Source organism: Macaca fascicularis, chromosome 6 (assembly GCF_037993035.2).
Source record: "Macaca fascicularis isolate 582-1 chromosome 6, T2T-MFA8v1.1".
Classification (NCBI taxonomy): Eukaryota; Metazoa; Chordata; class Mammalia; order Primates; family Cercopithecidae; genus Macaca; species Macaca fascicularis.
The window spans coordinates 183,920,871-183,940,619 of record NC_088380.1 but is presented as its reverse complement, the minus strand read 5'-3'; the positions used below and the strand labels follow the sequence as shown (position 1 = coordinate 183,940,619).

At 45.3% G+C, this 19,749-nt stretch overlaps 2 protein-coding genes across 18 annotated transcripts in view; one reads left to right on the top strand and one right to left on the bottom strand.

Moving 5' to 3' along the window:
• ZNF346 (zinc finger protein 346) overlaps positions 1 to 11,112 on the bottom strand; it is a 62,838-nt gene extending 51,726 nt beyond the window's left edge. For all 11 annotated transcript variants that reach the window (XR_012414416.1, XR_012414418.1, XR_012414417.1 and 8 more), the window contains exon 1: positions 10,895 to 11,112. Coding sequence is in view for 7 of the 11 variants with exons in the window: in XM_045394569.3 (XP_045250504.2) it covers positions 10,895 to 11,069 (175 nt within the window). In the remaining 4 variants the exon portion in view is untranslated. The remainder of the gene's footprint in view (positions 1 to 10,894) is intronic.
• Positions 11,113 to 11,163: 51 nt separating this feature from the next.
• UIMC1 (ubiquitin interaction motif containing 1) overlaps positions 11,164 to 19,749 on the top strand; it is a 117,279-nt gene continuing 108,693 nt past the window's right edge. For all 7 annotated transcript variants that reach the window (XM_073994794.1, XM_065547089.1, XM_073994821.1 and 4 more), the window contains exon 1: positions 11,164 to 11,331. The gene's annotated coding sequence lies outside the window, so the exon portion shown is untranslated. The remainder of the gene's footprint in view (positions 11,332 to 19,749) is intronic.

The following is a 19,749-nucleotide window of genomic DNA, read 5'->3' as shown; positions in this document are numbered from 1 at the left end:
AAGACTCTGTCTCAAAAATAAATAAAATAAAATACAACACAACTGTCATTCAAGAATGAGGACAACACATAGACATTTTCAGAAAAAGATTAAAGAATTCATTGCTAACTGGTCTGCTTTGTAAGAAATACTAAAGGAAGCCCTTCAGGCTGAAAGGAAGTGACACCAGATGGTAACTTGAGTCCAGAGGAGGAAATAAAGAACACCAGAAATGGTAAATATGTGGGTTGATATAAAATATTCTATATTTTTTCTCATTTATTCTCTTAACTTCTTTAGAGAACATAATACTATATAAAGCAATAATTATGACACTGAATCATTAGGTTTATAACATATATACATATAATATATATGACAAAAATAGGACAAAGAAGGGGGAATAGAGCTGTATTAGAGAAATATTTTTGTATTTTACCAGAATTAAGTTAGTATTAATTTAAAGTAGACTGTGATGAGTTAAGATGCATACTGTAATCCCTAGAACACCACCAGGAAACTTAAAAAAAACCAAGAGGAATTAAAATGGTACACTAAAAATACTTAAAGGAATTTAATAAAGGAGGAACAGAAGGATAAAACAGAAAGGAAATCAACAGCACAATGGAAAATGTAATTTTCATATCAGTAAATAAAATAGGAATAGTCTAAACAGTACACTCAAAAGGCAGAGACTGTAAGACTGGATAAAAAAGCAAGCTCCCACTATATGTTATCTATAAGAGATACAAAGAGGTTGAGATAAAAGAATAGAAAAAAATACACTATGCAAAAGTAACCACAGAAGAGCTAGAATGGCTCTATCACTGACAAATTGACTTTAGTATAAAAAATATTAGAGGCAAAAAAGAACATGACACAATGATAAAGGTTGATACATCAAGAAAACACAAAAAAGGAAAAAAATTGATAATTTAAAAAATAGACAAACTAGTAATAATAATTGGAAATTTCAATATGTAAACTGAAAAAATCCTAAGCTCCCCAACCAACTAAACAGAATCCCTCTTGGCCAAGGCGACTCCAGAGAAACCTGAAAAATTGTGTTCCTGGCATGACAGGACAAGAGGTTAGACATGATGTCTCATTATTAAACTTCCTTTTGGAGTTTTTTTTTTTTTTTTTTGAGATGGAATCTTGCTCTGTTGCCCAGGCTGGAGTACAGTGGCACGATCTCGGCTCACTGCAACCTCCACCTCCCAGGTTCAAGTGATTCTTCTTTCCTCAGCCTCCCGAGTAGCTGGGACTACAGGCATGTGCCACCATGCCTGGCTAATTTTTGTATTTTTAGTACAGATGAGGTTTCACCATATTGGTCAGGCTGGTCTCGAACTCCTGACCTTGTGATCCACCCACCTTGGCCTTCCAAAAGTGCTGGGATTACCGGTGTGACCCACCATTCCCGACCTTTTTTTTTTTTTTTTTTTTTTTTTTAAAGATACAGGGTCCTGCTCTGTTGCCTAGGCTGGAATACAATGTCACGATCCTAGCTCACTATGGCCTCAAACTTGTGGGCTCAAGCCATCCTCTTGCCACAGCCTCTTGAATAGCTAAAACTACAGGTGTGTGCCACCATGCCTGGCTAATTTTTAAATTTTACGTTGACATGGGATCTTACTGTGTTGCCCAGGCTCCTTTTGGGGTTTAGACGCAACTGACCAGCATTAATGCTAAAATAGAGATCATAAGACTAACAAAATGGACTCTGTGGTAATAAGATACCAAATTACAAACAGGACCAAAGGCCATGCTAGACAAAGGTTAAGTCACATACTCCTACGGGTCACTCTGACCTGGTATACTGGTTAACAGACTTCCTTATATTAAATTAAAACATCATGGCCAGGCACTGTGGCTCACGCCTGTAATCCCAGAACTTTGGGAGGCCTAGGCAGGCAGATCACCTGAGGTCAAGAGTTCGGGACCAGCCTGGCCAAGATGGTGAAACCCCATCTCTACTAAAAATACAAAAAATTAGCGGGTGTGGTGGCAGGTGCCTGTAATCCCAGATACTCGGAAGGCTGAGGCAGAAGAATTGGTTGAACCCGGGAAGCAGAGGCTATAGTGAGCCGAGACTGTGCCATTGCACTCCAGCCTGGGCAACAAGAGCGAAACTCTGAGTCAAAAAAAAAAAAAAACAAACCCAAAAAACAAAAAACCCAAAACAAAACACTCCTTTGTGCTGACTCCAAAATTTTAGACAAAGCTTTACTCCTTTAACCGCAAACTAAAGAATCTCTGAAGCCACCTATGACCTGTCAGCCCCTTGCTTCAAGATATCCTGCCTTTTTGGGCCAAATCAATGTATAATCGCCATGTATTGATTTATGACTTTGTCTGCAACTTCTTTTTTTTTTTTTTTTTTTGAGACGGAGTCTCGGTCTGTCGCCCAGGCTGGAGTGCAGTGGCCGGATCTCAGCTCACTGCAAGCTCCGCCTCCCGGGTTCATGCCATTCTCCTGCCTCAGCCTCCCGAGTAGCTGGGACTACAGGCGCCCGCCGCCTCGCCCGGCTAGTTTTTTGTATTTTTTAGTAGAGACGGGGTTTCACTGGGTTAGCCAGGATGGTCTCGATCTCCTGACCTCGTGATCCGCCGGTCTCGGCCTCCCAAAGTGCTGGGATTACAGGCTTGAGCCACTGCGCCCGGCCAAGGACTGCTGCAACTTCTACTTCCCTAAAATGTATAGAACAGAGTTGTGACCTAACTGCCTCAGGACCACTTACTCAAGGCTTCTTGGGTTTGTGTTTTTCCTCACCCATGGTCACTCATATTAGCTCACAATAAACCTCTTTAGAATGTTTTACAGTGTCATTTGAGCGCCATTTGGTTTTTCTATTAACAAATATCTTGCTTTCAATAACTCACAGAACTTGTTAGAAAATCAGTAAGGGTTTAGAATAATGTTATAATCAATTTGATCCAACTGGCACATAGAATACTCCACCAACTGTAGAATATAAATTGTTTTCTAATACACACTGAACATTCTCCAGGGTAGAACATATGCCAGTTTCACTTCACTCATTCATTCATTCATTCATTTATTTGAGAGGGAGTCTTGCTGTGTCATCCAGGCTGGAGTGCAGTGGCACGATCTTGGCTCACTGCAACCTCTGCCTCCTGGGTTCAAGCAGTTCTCCTGCCTCAGCCTCCCGAGTAGCTGGGATTACAGGCATCACCATGCCTGGCTAATTTTTGTATTTTAGTAGAGATGGGGTTTCACCATATTGGCCAGGTTGGTCTTGAACTCCTGTCCTCAAATGATCCACCTGCCTCGGCCTCCCAGTGCTGGGATTACAGGCGTGAGCCACCGCCCCCAGCCCAGTTTCACTACATTTAAAAGGAATGAACTCATCTGGAATTTAATCAGAAATCAATAATAGGAAGAAATCCAGGAAATCCTCAAATATTTGGAAACTGAATAACATGTATCAAAGGAGAAATTACAAGGGAAATTAGAAATTATTTTGAACTGATTTAAATGAAAATAAAACATTCAAAATTTGAGTTGCAACTAAAGCAGTGCTCGGGAGGGAAAAAAACTCAGTTTATCCTACTTCACTTTTACAATACAGAATGCAAGACCCAGCAAGCACGACAATGTGTAAGATCCCAAGTCAAAGGTCAAACTGCATACTTGTCTCTCTCAAGTTGCCCTCTTGGCCCTCTTCCAAGTATACTTTACTTCTTTTCATTGCAGCCCTAAAACTTTTTAATAAACTTTCACTCCTGCTCTAAGAGTTGCCTTGGTCTCTCACTTTGCCTTATGCCCCTTTGGTCCAATTCTTTCTTCTGAGGAGGCAGAGACTGAGATTCAGGGCCACTAACACTCCTGCCTTGGCCTCTCAAAGTTTTGGAATTACGGGCAGGAGCCACTGTGTCAGAACAACCTAAAAGATATGTTAAAGGATACAAATAGATAAAGAGATACACAGGTTTGGAAGGGTCTAATGTGTAGGAGCTTCCATCCCAATGGAATTGGGGTGTGCCACACTTCCAGCACATGAATGTGTTCTTATTCACCTTCCTGGAAGCCCCTAAACTCAGTCCTTTGGGTTTTTATGAAGGCTTCATTATGTAGCCATGGTTGATTAAATCATTGGCTATCGGTGATCAACTTGACCTTCAGCTTCTTTCTATTCCCTAGAGATGGGGGGCTGTAACTTCCAATCCTCTGAGCACATGGTTGGTTCCCATGGCGACCAGCCAACCAGAATGTGGTAAACTAGGGACTTCCCAAAAATCACCCTATTAACAAGTACCAAGGTGTAGCTGAAAGGGGTTTGTTATATGGCCGGGCGCAGTGGCTCACGCCTGTAATCCCAGCACTTTGGGAGGCCGAGGTGGGCGGATCACGAGGTCAGGAGATCCAGACCATCCTGGCTAACACGGTGAAACCCCGTCTCTACTAAAAACACAAAAAATTAGCCAGGCATGGTGGCGGCGCCTGTGGTCCCTGCTACTCGGGAGGCTGAGGCAGGAGAATGGCATGAACCCGGGGGGCGGAGCTTGCAGTGAGCCGAGAGATCGTGTCACTGCACTCCAGCCTGGGCAACAGAGACTCCGTCTCAAAAAAAAAAAAAAAAAAAGAAAGGGGCTTGTTATAAATAACAAAAGTCTGCTTTTCACCTTTCTTGCTCTGGAGCAGTTCCAGAGGTGTTTCAGGAACCAAGGACAAAAGGCCAAATATTTTAAGAGAAGATACTCTTACTGCTTTAGTCACTGAAGAAATTATAAGGGTTATAGAAGCTGTGAGCCAGGAACTATGGAGGGAAACATATATATATATATAAACATATATATATAAAAATAATATATCTTATAACGTCACAAGTGCTTAAGAGAGAAACTTATAATTTTAAACATCTACATCAGAAAAGAATGGTCTCAAATCAGCAACATAAGATCTCACCTTAGAAACTAGAAAAGATCAATAAAATGACAAATTCTTAGCTAGACTAACCAAGGAAATAATCAGGGGCCTCACGCCTGTAATCCCAGTACTTTGGGAAGCAGAGGCGGACAGATCACTTTAGAGTTGAGGAGTTCAAGACCACCCTGGCCAACAGAGCGAAACCCTGTCTCTACTGAAAATACAAAAAAATTAGCCAGGGGGCACATGCACTCCTTAGACCAGGAGTGAAAGTTTATTAAAAATCCCAGCTACTCAGGAGGCTGAGGCAGGAGAATTGCTTGAACCTGGGAGGCAAAGGCTGCAGTGATTTTTACTGCACTCCAGCCTGGCAAGACCCTGTCTCAAAAGAAAAAAAAAAAAAAAAACGACACAAGGAGAAACACAAAATTCTGTGTACACTTAAAACAAGTAAAGAAACTGAATTAATAATTAAATATCTTTCCACAAAGAAAAGCCCAAGCCAGCTGATTGCCATGGCCCATGTCTATAATCCCAACCCTTTGGGAGGCTAAGGCAGGAGGATCACTTGAGGCCAGGAGTTTCAGACAAGCCTGGGCAACAGAGCAAGACCCTCTATGAAAAAAACACAAAAATTAGCTGGTCATGGTGGTATGCCCTTGCAGTGCTAGCTTTGAGTTTGAGGGAGTTTGAGCCTGCAGTGAGCTATGATTGTGCCACTGCACTCTAGCCTGGGCATAGCCTGGGCAACAGAGACCCTGTCTCTAAATAAATAGAGAATCAAAAAAAAAAAAAAAAAAAAAAAAGGAAAGGAAGAAAAGCTTAGGCCCAGGTAGCTTCACTGGTGATAACTTTTTTTTTTTTTGAGACAGAGTCTCAATTGTGCTGCCCAGGCTGGAGTGCAGGGGCACGATCTTGGCTCGCTGCAACCTCAGCCTCCTGGGTTCAAGTGATTCTTGTGCCTCAGCCACCTGAGTAGCTGGGATTACAAGTGAGTCACCACACCTAGCTAATTTTTGTATTTTTACAAAAATACACAGTTTACAAAAATTTATAGGTTTTCTCCATGTTGCCCAGGCAGGTCAGAAAATAACTTTTATCGGCTGGGCGCAGTGGCTCACCCCTATAATCCCAGCACTTTGGAAGGCCGAAGCAGATCACCTGAGGTCAGGAGTTTGAGACCAGCCTGACCAACATGGCAAAACTCCATCTCTACTAAAAATACAAAAATTAGCTGGGCGTGCTGGCGGGCGCCTGTAATCGCAGCTACCTGGAGGCTGAGGCACGAGAATCGCTTGAACCTGGGAGGCAAAGGTTACAGTGGGCCAAGATCGCACTATTACACTCCAGTCTGGGCGGCAAAGTGAGACTCTGTCTCAAAAAAAAAAAAAAAAAAAGAAAAAAAAAAAGAAAACTTTTTTTTTTTTTTTTTTGAGACAGAGTCTTGCTCTGCCGCTGGGGCTGGAGTGCAGTGGCCGGATCTCAGCTCACTGCAAGCTCTGCCTCCCGGGTTTATGCCATTCTCCTGCCTCAGCCTCCCGAGTAGCTGGGACTACAGGCACCCGCCACCTCGCCCGGCTAGTTTTTTGTATTTTTAGTAGAGATGGGGTTTCACTGTGTTAGCCAGGATGGTCTCGATCTCCTGACCTCGTGATCCGCCCGTCTCAGCCTCCCAAAGTGCTGGGATTACAGGCTTGAGCCACCGCGCCCGGCCAAAAAAAGAAAACTTTTATCTCCAAGTTCTGCCCAGCGCGGTGGCTCACGCCTGTAATCCCAGCACTCCGGGAGGCCGAGGCGGGTGGATCACAAGGTCAGGAGATCGAGACCATCCTGGCTAACAGGCGTGGCGGCAGGCGCCTGTAGTCCCAGCTAATCGGGAGGCTGAGGCAGGAGAATGGCATGAACCCGGGAGGCGGAGCTTGCACGAGCTGAGATGGCGCCACCGCACTCCAGCCTGGGCGACAGAGCAAGACTCCGTCTCAAAAAAAAAAAGAATCCAAGTTCTTTTAAATGATCAGGGCCCAATGAGATATTAAAATGAGATCGTAATCACTTCCTACTCCCCCTTTTTGAGCTATGACTCATCTATCAAAACTGCTTGCTATTGCCACAAGTGGGTAAGAATTAATCTAATAATGCCCTACCTGACGCTATATCCTACATCCTATAGCTTAACAATGTACAGCCAATCACTAACCAATGTTATTTCTGTAAATCAATGAGAATCCTTTTTTTTTTTTTGAGACGGAGTCTCACCCTGTCGCTGAGGCTGGAGTGCAGTGGCGCGACCTCGGCTCACTGCAAGCTCCGCCCCCCGGGTTCACGCCATTCTCCTGCCTCAGCCTCCTGAGTAGCTGGGACTACAGGCGCCCGCCACCGCGCCCGGCTAGTTTTTTGTATTTTTAGTAGAGACGGGGTTTCACTGTGTTAGCCAGGATGGTCTCGATCTCCTGACCTTGTGATCCGCCCGCCTCGGCCTCCCAAAGTGCTGGGATTACAGGCGTGAGCCACCGCGCTCGGCCGAGAATTCTTGATAAACGACTTTGTATGAGTCCCACTCCCTGTCCACATTTTTTGCCTTTAAAAATCAAGTAAACTCTTTAAATCATATTTTGTGTGTTAGCCTCTTCCTTGTAGATCAACACTTCTATAAAATACTGTAAAAAGAAATATTACCAACTGGGTGTGGTGGCTCACACCTGGAATCCCAACACTTTGGGAGGCCGAGGCTGGTGGATCACCTGAGGTCAGGAGTTCAAAACCAGCCTGGCCAACACGGTGAAACTCTGTCTCTACTGAAAATACAAAAAAATTAGCTGGGTATGGAAGCTCCCTCCTGTAATCACAGCTACTTAGGAGGCTGAGGCTCGAGAATCACTTGAATCTGGGACAGGGAGGCTGCAGTGAGCTGAGATCATGCCACCACACTCTAGCATGGGCGACAGAGTGGGATTCTGTCTGCACTCCAGCCTGGGTAACGGTGAGACTGCGTCTCAAAAAAAAAAAAAAAAAAAAAAAAAAATTAAGAAGATCTATAAGAGAAAATTTCTCAAATCTTGGGTTAAGATAAAGAGTTATTAGATATGACACTACAAGCACAATACATAGGATAAAAAACTGATAAATTTAATTTCATCAAAACTTAAAACTTTTGTGCTTCAAAAGGCACTGTTTAGAAAATGAAAACACAAGTCAGTCGGGGGGAATCTTTGGAAACCGTATCTATAATAAAAGACTTGTACCCAGAACACACAGACAACTCTTACAACTCAGTAGAAGACAAACAGCCCAATTACAAAATAGGCAAATGATATCAATAGATATTTCACCAAAGATCTACAAATGGGTAGTTAGCCCATGAAAAGGTGCTCAGTATTATCAGTCTTTAGGAAACCACAATGAGATATCACTACATGCCCACTAGAATGCCTATAATCAAAAAAGACAAGTGTTGTCAAGGTTATAGAAAAAGCAAAACCCTCATACATTGAAGGCAGAAATATAAAAGGTGAAGCCATTTTGGAAAAGTTTGGCAGTTCTTCAAAATGTTAGAGTTACGATATGACCCAGCAATTCCATTCTTAGGGATATACTCAAGAAATGAAACGTATGTTCACACAAAAACTTGGGCATGAATGTTCGCAGCAGCACTATTCACAAAAACTCCAAATTGGAAACAATCCAAATGTCTAGAAATAATGAACAGATTAATAGAATGTGTTATATTCATTCAATGGAATTCTATTTAGCAATAAAAATGAAGTACTAATACACACCATGACTTGGCTGACCTTCAAAAACATGCCGAGAGAAGCCAAACTCAAAAGACTACCCAAGACAGAAAACAGATCACTGGTTGCCTAGGGCAGGAGGTGGGAGTGGGGATTTAATATAAGTAAGCTCAAAGGAACTAATTGGGGTGATGGAAATGTTCTAAAACTGGACTGTGGTAATGGCTATACAACTGTACATTGGCTAACAATCATTGGCGATATGCTTACAATGGGCGACTTGTATGGTATATAAACTGTAACTCAATGAAGGTGCTAAGAGAAGAAAAAGAGTGAGTAGAACTTAATGTTGCAGGTGTCTACTTAGATTTCATATAAATGTGCGAGAAGTGAGGAGAACAGGGAAATGAAATGGGTCGTAACAGTGCCACTGTACACTCACATACACATAGCAGACAGTTCACTTTTTAGAGCACAGTGGTTTTCTGCTTCAAGATCTAGGGCAAAGGTCACCTTTTGTGCACCTCCAACTCTTAAAACATTCCTCAGCACTGCATCCTTTACATTACACTGGAACTGTTTTAGTGTCTGCTTCCTGGACTAGACTGCAAGCCTTTCCAGGGAAAGGGCAATATCTTTCTCTGATACTCCAGCTCTGAAGCTCAACCAATTCTGGGTCGAGAGCAGACATCTGTGAATGTTTGTCAAATTAATGAAAGGAAAATTGGGGTAGAGCAAGGAAACTACCAAACAAGTTTGAAAGTAGGAGAGCCGGGTGTGGTGGCTCATGCCTGTGATCCCAGCACTTTGGGAGGTCAAGGAAGGCAGATCACTTGAGGTCAGGAGTTCGAGAACAGCCTGGCCAACATGGTCAAACCCCATCTCTACTAAAAATACAAAAATCAGCTGAGCATGATGGTGGTCACCTGTAATCCCAGCTACTCCGGGGGCTGGGGCAGCATAGAACTGCTTGAACCTGGGAGGCAGAGGTTGCGGTGGGATTGTGCCACTGCACTCCAACCTGGGTGACAGAGGGAGACTCTCTCAAAAAAAAAAAAAAAAAAAAAGAAAAAGGAGAGAGGGTCCAAGAAATGGTATGTGTGTATATATTTATATATACACATATATGTAAATATACACACACATATACACATACACACACATACCATTTCTGGGGCCCTGCCTTTCTTTTTAATATATATATATATAAACTTAGGAGACAGGCTAGACTTGTTTTTAAATTGGAGAATTATATACCAGGGTATAGGTCTGTGTATCACCCCTAATTTAAACATATGTTCCTTAGATATGGTCCAAATTTCAATTTTATCCAGGGCAGTCAGTTGACAAATAGCATATTAAACTTTCCATGACAAGTCTGCTCAGCAAGCAAACAAATCACTGGAGAAATCTGATTTCCCTCCAGATACCTGACAGGGTTAGCAGAGAAGCCCAGATAAGAGTTCTTGGACACTTGGGTTAGCATTAAGCAGCTGGCTCTGTAAAGGACGGTGAAGGGAGTCACACAAGAAGGTCAGAACAGCTCTTTCCCATCCTTCTCTTTCTTTCATCCCATCTTACCCAGTCTCAGGTCAAGTGCGCAGCAAGCTGGCACACTTCGGCCCAGAAGTGACCCCTGATGTGGCTTTGCTTATACTGTTCTCAGCAACTTTGGGTCAAGTGTAGAACACAAAGAAGCTGGAGTCAAAGCGAACCCAGACCAGTTTCTCAGGCTCCTTGTCCCCACCTTAGAATAAGGAACCCAGCAAGTAGAAGCCAGAGAGCTAAAAACGGGTAAGCCACGGCTCAGTCACCAAGACCAGGAGGAACCCGGGGGTAAGGAGAAGGCCTTCCAGAGCCCTCGGAAGTGTGAGGCCTGACAGAAGGGAGGCAAGAGGCTCTACGAGGAAATCTGGAGATTGGGACGATGAGGAGTCAAGGAGTGGCGAGGGGCACTCGGCCTGAATTACGGGGATGGCAAAGACTGTGGGTCTCCGACAAGCATAGGGATGACAATCTTCGAATTCGGGAAAAACTGCGCTGTGGTGACTGATGAAGGAGGAGGGGAAAAGCTCTGGGCCTGAGCGTGAGCGGCCGTGATCACCCTCAGCGCGCTGGGGGCCCGATTCTTGGGGTGCCCGCGCCTGAATGGGGAGCACAAGTCTGGGGGTCCCGGAGCGCAGCACGCAAGGAGGCGGGCCAGGGGGGTGTGACCGCAGGCGCTTCCGCAGCTCCCCGCGAGCCGCGCAGGCGGGTGAGGGGCTTCCTGCCTCCAAAGCCCCCGACTCACCTTCCTCCCTACCCACCGGCTGGGCACCGGACACGGCTTCCCACAGGCGGCGCGCCCTCTCGCGGTCAAAGCGCACCCCATCCGGCTCCTGGCCCTCTAGCTCCTCCGAGCTGTTGTAACGCCCGGCCCCTCCGCCGTCTGCGGCCTCCACTGTGGCCGGCGCGGGATACGCCATCTTCCCCGCAAACCCTCGCCGGTGGAGAGCCACTCAGGCGCCTAAGTATCGCGAGATTGGGGGAGTGGTACTTGGTCCGGCCAACAAATCTCGCGAGGTTTGGGCGCTGCCGTGCGGTACCTGGCGCTTATTTTGCTTTGCTACCTCTGGTACCCCTAGCGTGTGGTGTGGATTCGGAAACCTGTCGCTGATTCCGCAGCAGTGACACCCCCTCCCGGAGAGGCTAGTGCGGTTTTGGCTCAGGACTCTCACCTTCCTCACGGTCAGCCCTTGATACTTTTCATTTCGTTCTCAAGGTTCCGTTATGTGGGAGTGTTTTCGCCATTTCATTTACAGGGAAACTGAGGCCCAGAACCTAGAAATGGTCAACTCAACAGTTCGCTGCTAGTAAGTAGTAGTACAGCTGAGGTTCCGTATTACTAATAATAGATTCTACTCGTTGAGTTCCAAGTGCCGGCTCCCAGCTCTGATTTTCCCTGAGACTCCGGACCTGTACACATCCAGTTGCCTCTTCCACAGTTCACTCGAATGGCTAATAGGCTTCTCCAATGTAGCTGTCAGACCCCAAATTTTATTTTCCAACCCCAGAGCTGCTCCTTCCTGTGTCTTTGGGAGCCATCATCTCTTGCCTAGGTTATTGTAGTAGCCACCTCATTGGTATTCACAGCACAGCAGTCCCAGGGATCCTCTTATGACAAGTCAGATCATGACACTTAGGTTCTCAAATCCTCCAACAGCTTCCCATCTCACTGTTAGTAAAAGCCAAAGTCCTTACTTTGACCAACAAGGCCCTGTACAATCTGACTTCACTTAACCTCCCTGATCCTGATGTATCACTCAGTCTCCAACTCCTTAATTCCTGTCCGGGTTACACAGGCCTCCTGGGGTGCATTTCTCCCATATATCTTCATGGCTCAGTCTCCCACTTCCTTCTCTGGCTACTGTATCTAAAATACCTTCTCTGGCTATCATCTAAAATGTTACTTTTCCACACATACTTCATGTCCTCCTTTCCTGCTTTATTTCATATATATTTTACTTTTTATCTTGTTTATTGTCTGTCTACCTACTAGAAGGCAAGCCCCAGGAAGGCAGGGATTTTTGTCTATTTTCTTTTCTTTTTCTTTTTTTTTTTTGAGACGGAGTTTTGCTCTGTCGCCACGTTGGAGTGCAGTGATGCGATCTCGGCTCACTGCAACTTCCGCCTCCCGGGTTCAAGCAATTCTCCTGCTTCAGCCTCCCGTGTAGCTGGGACTACAGGTACATGCCACTGCATCCAGCTAATTTTTGTATTTTTGGTAAAGACAGGGTTTCACTATGTTAGCTAGGCTGATCTCGAACTCCTGACCTCGTAATCGTCCCACCTCAGCCTCCCGAAGTGCTGGGATTACAGGCACATGTCACCGCGCCCAGCCTTTTGTCTCTTTTCATTGTACCTGAATCTCCAGCACTTTGAAATAGAACCTGGACCCTCCTAGGTACATACAAAATATTTGTTTAATGAATGAAGTTTTTAATATTACTAGCTTATTTCAACCTTATTTGTTCAAATACGGAGAATTTACTATGAGCTAGATGATATTTTGAGCATGGAAATATAGTAGTGAACAAGACAGGGAAACTCTAGTATTTTTTATTGTAGTGGAGGAGACTACAATAAAAAAGTTAACAGTAGGCCGGGCGCGGTGGCTCACGCCTGTAATCCCAGCACTTTGGGAGGCCAAGGCAGGCGGATCATGAGGTCAGGAGATCGAGACCATCCTGGCTAACACGGTGAAACCTTATCCTTACTAAAAATACAGAAAAATTAGCCAGGCGTGGTGGCAGGCGCCTGTAGTCCCAGCTACTCGGGAGGCTGAGGGAGGAAAATGGCATGAACCCGCGAGGCGGAGCTTGCAGTGAGCCGAGATCGCACCACTGCACTCCATCCTGGGCAACAGAGTGAGACTCTGTCTCAAAAAAAGAAAAAAAAAAAAAAGGTTAACAGTAATAAGTGCTAAGGAGAAGATAAAACAGGAATATATCTCAGGTGAATGATGTGTTAGGAACATTAGTCAGGGTGGTGTCAGGGGAAGCCTCTGGGAAAATGACATTTGAGCTAAGACCTGATTAATGAGAAGGGGTAGCCATGCAAAAAGCTGGGCAAGAGTGTTCTAGCAGAGAGAACAGCAGGTGCAAAGGCCCTGAGGCAGGAGAGAGCTTGATGTGTTGGAGGAACAGGAAAAAGGAAAGCATGGCTGGAGCCCAGTGAACAAGGGGGAAAGTAGTATCAGACGAGGCCAAAGAGAGACAGATATGAATTATTTTTGCTTGAGATCATATAGCTCATTGGTGTAATTTAGTCATTTATACTACAAGTATTTCCTTATTCATTCTACAAATACTGAGCACCAGCTCTATATCAGGCCTCAGGTCTCAGAGCTTCCAATTTTCCAATACAGTACGTGACTGATGTTTGGCCAATGCTTTACAACTTTTTTGTTTTGTTTTGTTTTATAGATAGAGTCTCTGTTGCCCAGGCTGGAGTGCAGTGGCACGATCACAGTTCACTGCAACCTCCACCTCCTGGGTTCAAGCGATTCTCCTGCCTCAGCCTCCTGAGTAGCTGGGATTACAGGCATCCATCACCATACCCGGCTATTTTTTGTATTTTTAGTAGAGACGGGGTTTCACCTTGTTGGCCAGGCTGGTTGTGAACTCCTGGCCTCAGGTGATCCGCCTGCGTCGACCTCCTGAAGTGCTGGGAATACAGGCATGAGCTACCACACCCAGCCTGCAATTTTTTTTTTTTTTTTTTTTTTTTGAGACAGGGTTTCACTAGTGCAGTGGTATGATCATAGCTCACTGTAACCTTGAACTCCCACCCTCAAGTGTTCCTCAGCCTCCTGAGTAGCAAGGACTACAGGTGGACACCACCTTGCCCAGAATTAAAAATTTTTTTTTTTTTTTGTAGAGACAGGGGTTTCCCTATATTGCCTAGGATGGTCTCAAACTCCTGAGCTCAAGTGATCCTCCTGCCTCAGCCTCCCAAAGTGCTGGGATTCCTGGTGTTAACCACACACTTAGCCCAGGGCAGTGCTTTACAGTTTGCAAAGCGCCTACATTATAGCATTTAATCCTCAGCGTGGTTTCTGTTAGGGATTTCTTCGTAAGTGATGATAAAGAAACAGACTAGGAAAGGTAAAGGTTTTGTCAAGATCACACAGCTAGTTAGGTACAGAGCCCATGCTCGAACACTAGTCCTTAGATTGCAAATCTATGTCCTTTTGCCAACACCAGATGACCAGCCTAAAAGCCAGTGACTGCACATTACTTATTCTCTTTTTATTTATTTATTTGCTTTTAGAGACAGGGTTTCACTATGTTAGCCAGGGTGGTCACAAACTACTCATTTATCTTTTTTTTTTTTTTTTTTTTGAGGCGGAGTCTTCACTCTGTCGCCCAGGCTGGAGTGCAGTGGCACCATCTCGGCTCACTGCAAGCTCCGCCTCCCGGGTTCGCGCCATTCTCCTGCCTCAGCCTCCCGAGTAGCTGGGACTACAGGCGCCCGCCACCGCGCCCGGCTAATTTTTTTTTTTTTTGTATTTTTAGTAGAGACGGGGTTTCACCGTGTTAGCCAGGATGGTCTCGATCTACTGACCTCGTGATCCGCCCACCTCGGCCTCCCAAAGTGCAGGGATTACAGGCGTGAGCCACTGCGCCCGGCCTCATTTATCTTAAAGAAGAGTTCTGGTTACTCATACTTGCATAGCATAAGTTATTCAGGGATAATCCAAGGGATAGAGGGGATTTTTGTTGAAGTGGCAGAACCCACAAGGATATTTTTGAATACTATGTAACAAATCCTGGGAGTGGAGTATATAAGTTGCTTTGCATATTATTGGAAAACAACCCCTCCAACCCCCACCACTCCCAATCCAATTACATGCTCAAAATAATGTCCATTTATTCTCCAATGAGTGCTGTCAGGGTTCATCCCCTGTGCCATAGAGGCAGAGTCCTGAGCTACCCTGCTGAGGGTCTGAACAGCCCTCATTGTCACCAGTTTTCTATTTTGTCTTTGTGTGAGTGCTTCTAAGAACGGCCCAGGCCTGGACTCCTTGCTGGGACCTGGCAGTGCAGGTGATGCCTTATATTTGTTGGGCTGGCTTTTTATTTCCTCCTTGTGGAAAATGAGAACTATTTTCCAACACATCCTACTGTGTATTGTTGCCATGGGAGATGAACAATCCCAGGGAAATGGCTTTGCTAAGGGACAGGAACTAGCTACAGTTCAGCATACATTTCAGTTGCTTAAATACTGACTGTGTGTGTGCATGTGCAAATTAAACTATAGGGCTTAAGATATAGTTCTTACTCTCAAAGAGATTAAACTATAGTTTTTCTTTCTTTTCTTTTCTTTTTTTTTTTTTTGAGATAGAGTCTCACTCTTGTCACCCAGGCTGGAGTGCAATGGTGTGATCTCGGCTCACTGCAACCTCCGCTTCCCAGGATAAAAAAATTCTCCTGCCTCAGCCTCCCAAGTAGTTAGGACTACAGGCATGCACCACCACGCCAAGCTAATTTTTGTCTGTTTATTAGAGACGGGGTTTTACCGTGTTGGCCAGGCTGATCTCAAACTCCTGATCTCATGTGATCTGCCCACCTTGGCCTCCCAAAGTGCTGGGATTACCGGTGTGAGCCACCACGCCCGGCCTCAAACTCTAGTTTTTCTAACTCTAGTATGTCTAATCTAGTGATAGACATAAAAGTATCTACTGAGTATGTAATATCAGAGAGTATGTTTTAACTGCTATAACAGAGATAGAGATTAGGCTGGGCATGGTGGCTCATACCTGTAATCCCAGCACTTTGGAAGGCTGAGGTGGGAGGACTGCTTGACCCCAGGAGTTCAAGACCATGATGGGCAATGTGGCAAGACCCTATCTCTACAAAATTAAAAAAATTAGCTGGGTATGGTGGTGTGTGCCTTTGGTCCCAGCTACTCAGGAGGCTGAGGTGAGAGGATCGCTTGAGACTGCAGTGAGCTGTTGTACCACTACACTACTGCCTGGGTGACACAGCAAGATTCTGTCTTCGAAAAAAGAAAAAAAAAGGCCAGTGCGGTGGCTCATGCCTGTAATCATAGCACTTTGGGAGGCCAAGTGGGTGGATCACCTGAGGACAGGAGTTCAAATAGTGAAACCCGATCTCTACTAAAAAATAAAAAAATTAGCTAGGCATGGTGGCAGGAGCCTGTAATCCCAGCTACACAGGAGGCTGAGGCAGGAGAATTGCTTGAACCCAGGAGATGGAGGTTGCAGTGAACCGTGATCGCGCCACTGTACTCCAGCCTGGGCAAGAAGAGCAAGACTCCATCTCAAAAAAATAAAAAAAGAGAGATGACAGTCAAGGCTAGTTGGCTAGTGTGGATGGGGTGGGACAATGAATTCACCATGTGGGGATCAGAATGGTATCTGGGTTACCTCCTAATAGTCTTTTTATTTCTCATCTCTAAGAATATATCTCAAACTATTAGAGGTGGCCACAGATTAGCTTTTACTAACAGGATGTAAAGAAGTGTTGTTTGAATCAGAACCTGAGATTGGTCCAGAACAGAAGGGGCGCTCTTGAGGAGAACGGCGGAAATACCATGCCCAGCAGGGACCCAGGGGCACATCTTTGCTGCAATCCTAGTCCACTTCTCAGGCTGGGTAATTTTATTTTATTTATTTTTTTGAGACAGAGTTTCACACTTGTCACCCAGGGTGGAGTGCAATGGCACCATCTCAGCTCACTGCAACCTCCGCCTGCTGGGTTCAAGTGATTCTCCTGCCTCAGCCTCCTGAGTAGCTGGAATTACAGGCACCTGCCACCACGCCTGGCTATTTTTTGTATTTTCAGTAGAGACGGGGTTTCCATGTTGGCCAGGGTGGTCTTGAACTCCTGACCTCAAGTGATCCACCTGCCTCAGCCTCCCAAAGTGCTGGGATTACAGGCATGAGCCACCGCGCCCGGCCTGCTGGATAATTTTCTTTTTTGAGACAGAGCCTCGCTCTGGCCAGGCTGGAGTGCAGTGGCGTGAGTGCAGTGGTGAGATCTTGGTTCACTGCAACCTCGGCTGAATGCGACCTCTGCCTCCCAGGTTCAAGTGATTCTCCTGCCTCAGCCTCCTGAGGAGGTGGGACTACAGGAGCGCGCCACCACACCCGGCCAATTTTTTTGTATTTTTAGTAGAGGGGGGTTTAGTAGAGGGGGGTTTCACCACGTTGGCCAGGATGGTCTCGATCTTTTGACCTCGTGATCCGCCCGCCTTGGCCTCCCAAAAGTGTTGGGGTTACAGGCGTGAACCACCATGCCCAGTCTTTCTTACCTGTAGTAATTGAATGGCTTCCTATTGCTTACTGGATAAAGTTAAAATGTCACGTGGTATAAGAGACCCAGCATATTGTACTTCCTTTTCCGCCCACTTCCGATACTCTCTCAAGCACCAAGCCCCGCTGGATGAACTTTAGCACTGTGGTAGGTTCTCCAACTGGGGCATCCTTTCACACCCCTTTGCCTTTATTCATTCTATTCCCATTGCCTTTATTTATTTATTTATTGAGATGGAGTTACGTTCTCTCACCCAGGCTGGAGTGAAGTGGTGTGATTTCGCCTCACTGCAACCTCCGCCCTCCTGGGTTCAAGCAATTCTCCTGCCTTAGCCTCCCAACATTACCTTTAATGTCCTTCTACCATCTCCTGTTGTCCATTTGACAAACTCATTCAACTTCCACCCCAAGTTTCAGCCATAGCATTACATATTGTGCAGAAAATAATTAACATAGTAGGTTTGAGACTACAGTAGCTCTTTGAAAGGTCTGCTCTCAAGTTTGGCTTTTGGTTGGCATCTGGGAACTTGGGATTTCAGAAGTGTTTCCAAATTCCACATAAAAGTGGTTCACTGCGGCTGGGCGCAGTGGCTCATGCCTGTAATCCCAGCACTTTGGGAGGCCTAGGTGGGTAGATCGCCTGAGATCAGGAGTTTGAGACCAGCCACGCCAACATAGTGAAACCCTGTCTCTACTAAAAGTACAAAAAATCAGCCGGGCATGGTGTCGCCCGCCTGTAATCCCAGCTACCTGGGAGGCTGAGGCAGGAGAATCACTTGAACCCGGGAGGTGGAGGTTGCAGTGAGCTTAGATCGCACTCTAGCCTGGGCAACAAGAGCAAAACTCTGTCTCAAAAAAAAAACAAAAGTAGCTCAGTGAGTCTAAACTGTTTGTGCAAACAATATAGTTTATGCTGAACATCTGCTTTCCTTCTGGGAGTGTGAAATTTTGGTTTGCACCAGGCAGAGTGGTAAAGAAGGCAGCCTATGTAACTGACCCCTGATAAAACCCTGGATTCCTAGGCTCAGGCAAGCTTCCCTGGTAGATACCACTTCACAAGTGTTGTCACAATTAGATGCTGGAGGAATTAAGTGACTCCACTGGGAAGGTACTCTTGAAACTTGTGCCCAGTTTCCTTTGGACTTCATCCCAGGTGCTGATTTTGCTTTGTATCCTTTGGCTGTAATAAATTACAGTGTAAGTGCTGTAGTTTGAGAAGCATTGGTTGCTTTTTTTCCTCGTGGTTTTTAGCTTGTATCTCTATTGGCTGTGTTTCCTCTAACTGAAAGTTATATCTAAACACTTGGTGTATTTAAGTTAAACATTCTGGCTAGAATACATCTTTGGAGATGTTGCATGATTCATGTTGTGTAGCATCTGAAGAACATAACAACATCATATCTGATTAATTCGCCAAGTGAAGCTAAATTGACCACTGGATTAGGGTATTGGTAGTTTAAACCTTCCATTACGTAAATAAGTTTCCTCCCTTATGATCAGAAAGTGTGTGTGTGTGTGTGTGTGTGTATGTGTGTGTTTTGGATGGAGTCTCACTCTGTTGTCTAGGCTAGAGTGCTGTGGCATGATCTCAGCTCACTGCAACCTCTGCCTCCTGGGTTCAAGCGATTCTCCTGCCTCAGCCTTCCAAGTAGTCTCAGCCTTCCAAGTAGCTGGGATTACAGACGTGCACCACCAAGCCTGGCTAATTTTTGTATTTTTAGTAGAGCCACGTTGGCCAGGCTGGTCTCAAACTCCTGACCTCAGCTGATCCACCCAGCCTCCCAAAGTGCTAGGATTATATGCATGAACCACTGTGCCTGGCCACCCCCCTCTTTTTTTTCTGATACAAGATCTCCCTCTGTCACCCAGGCTGGAGTGCAGTAGTGCAGCCTTAAACTCCATGGCTCAAGCAATCCTCCTGCCTGAGCCTCCGAAGTAGCTAGGACTATAGGCACATACTACCAAGCCTGGCTAGTTTTATTATTAATGTTTTGTAGAGATGGGGGTCTCACTATGTTGCCCAGGCTGGTCTGGAACTCCTGGCCATAAGTTATCCTCCTGCCTTACCGATTTTTAAGAGCCTGTTTAAACGTCTACTTTGAATGGGCACAAATGAGTTTTTACTTTTTTAAATATCATTATGGAATAATTGATTTTTTTCATTGATTCAGTGTGTTTTCTTTTTGTGTGCTTTTTGGGTTCTTTTTTTTAGATAGGGTCTAGCTCTGTCACTCAGGCTGGAGTGCAGTGGCACAATCACATCTCATTGCAACCTCCACCTCCTGGGTTCAAGTGATTCTCTTGCCTCAGTCTCCTGAGTAGTTGGG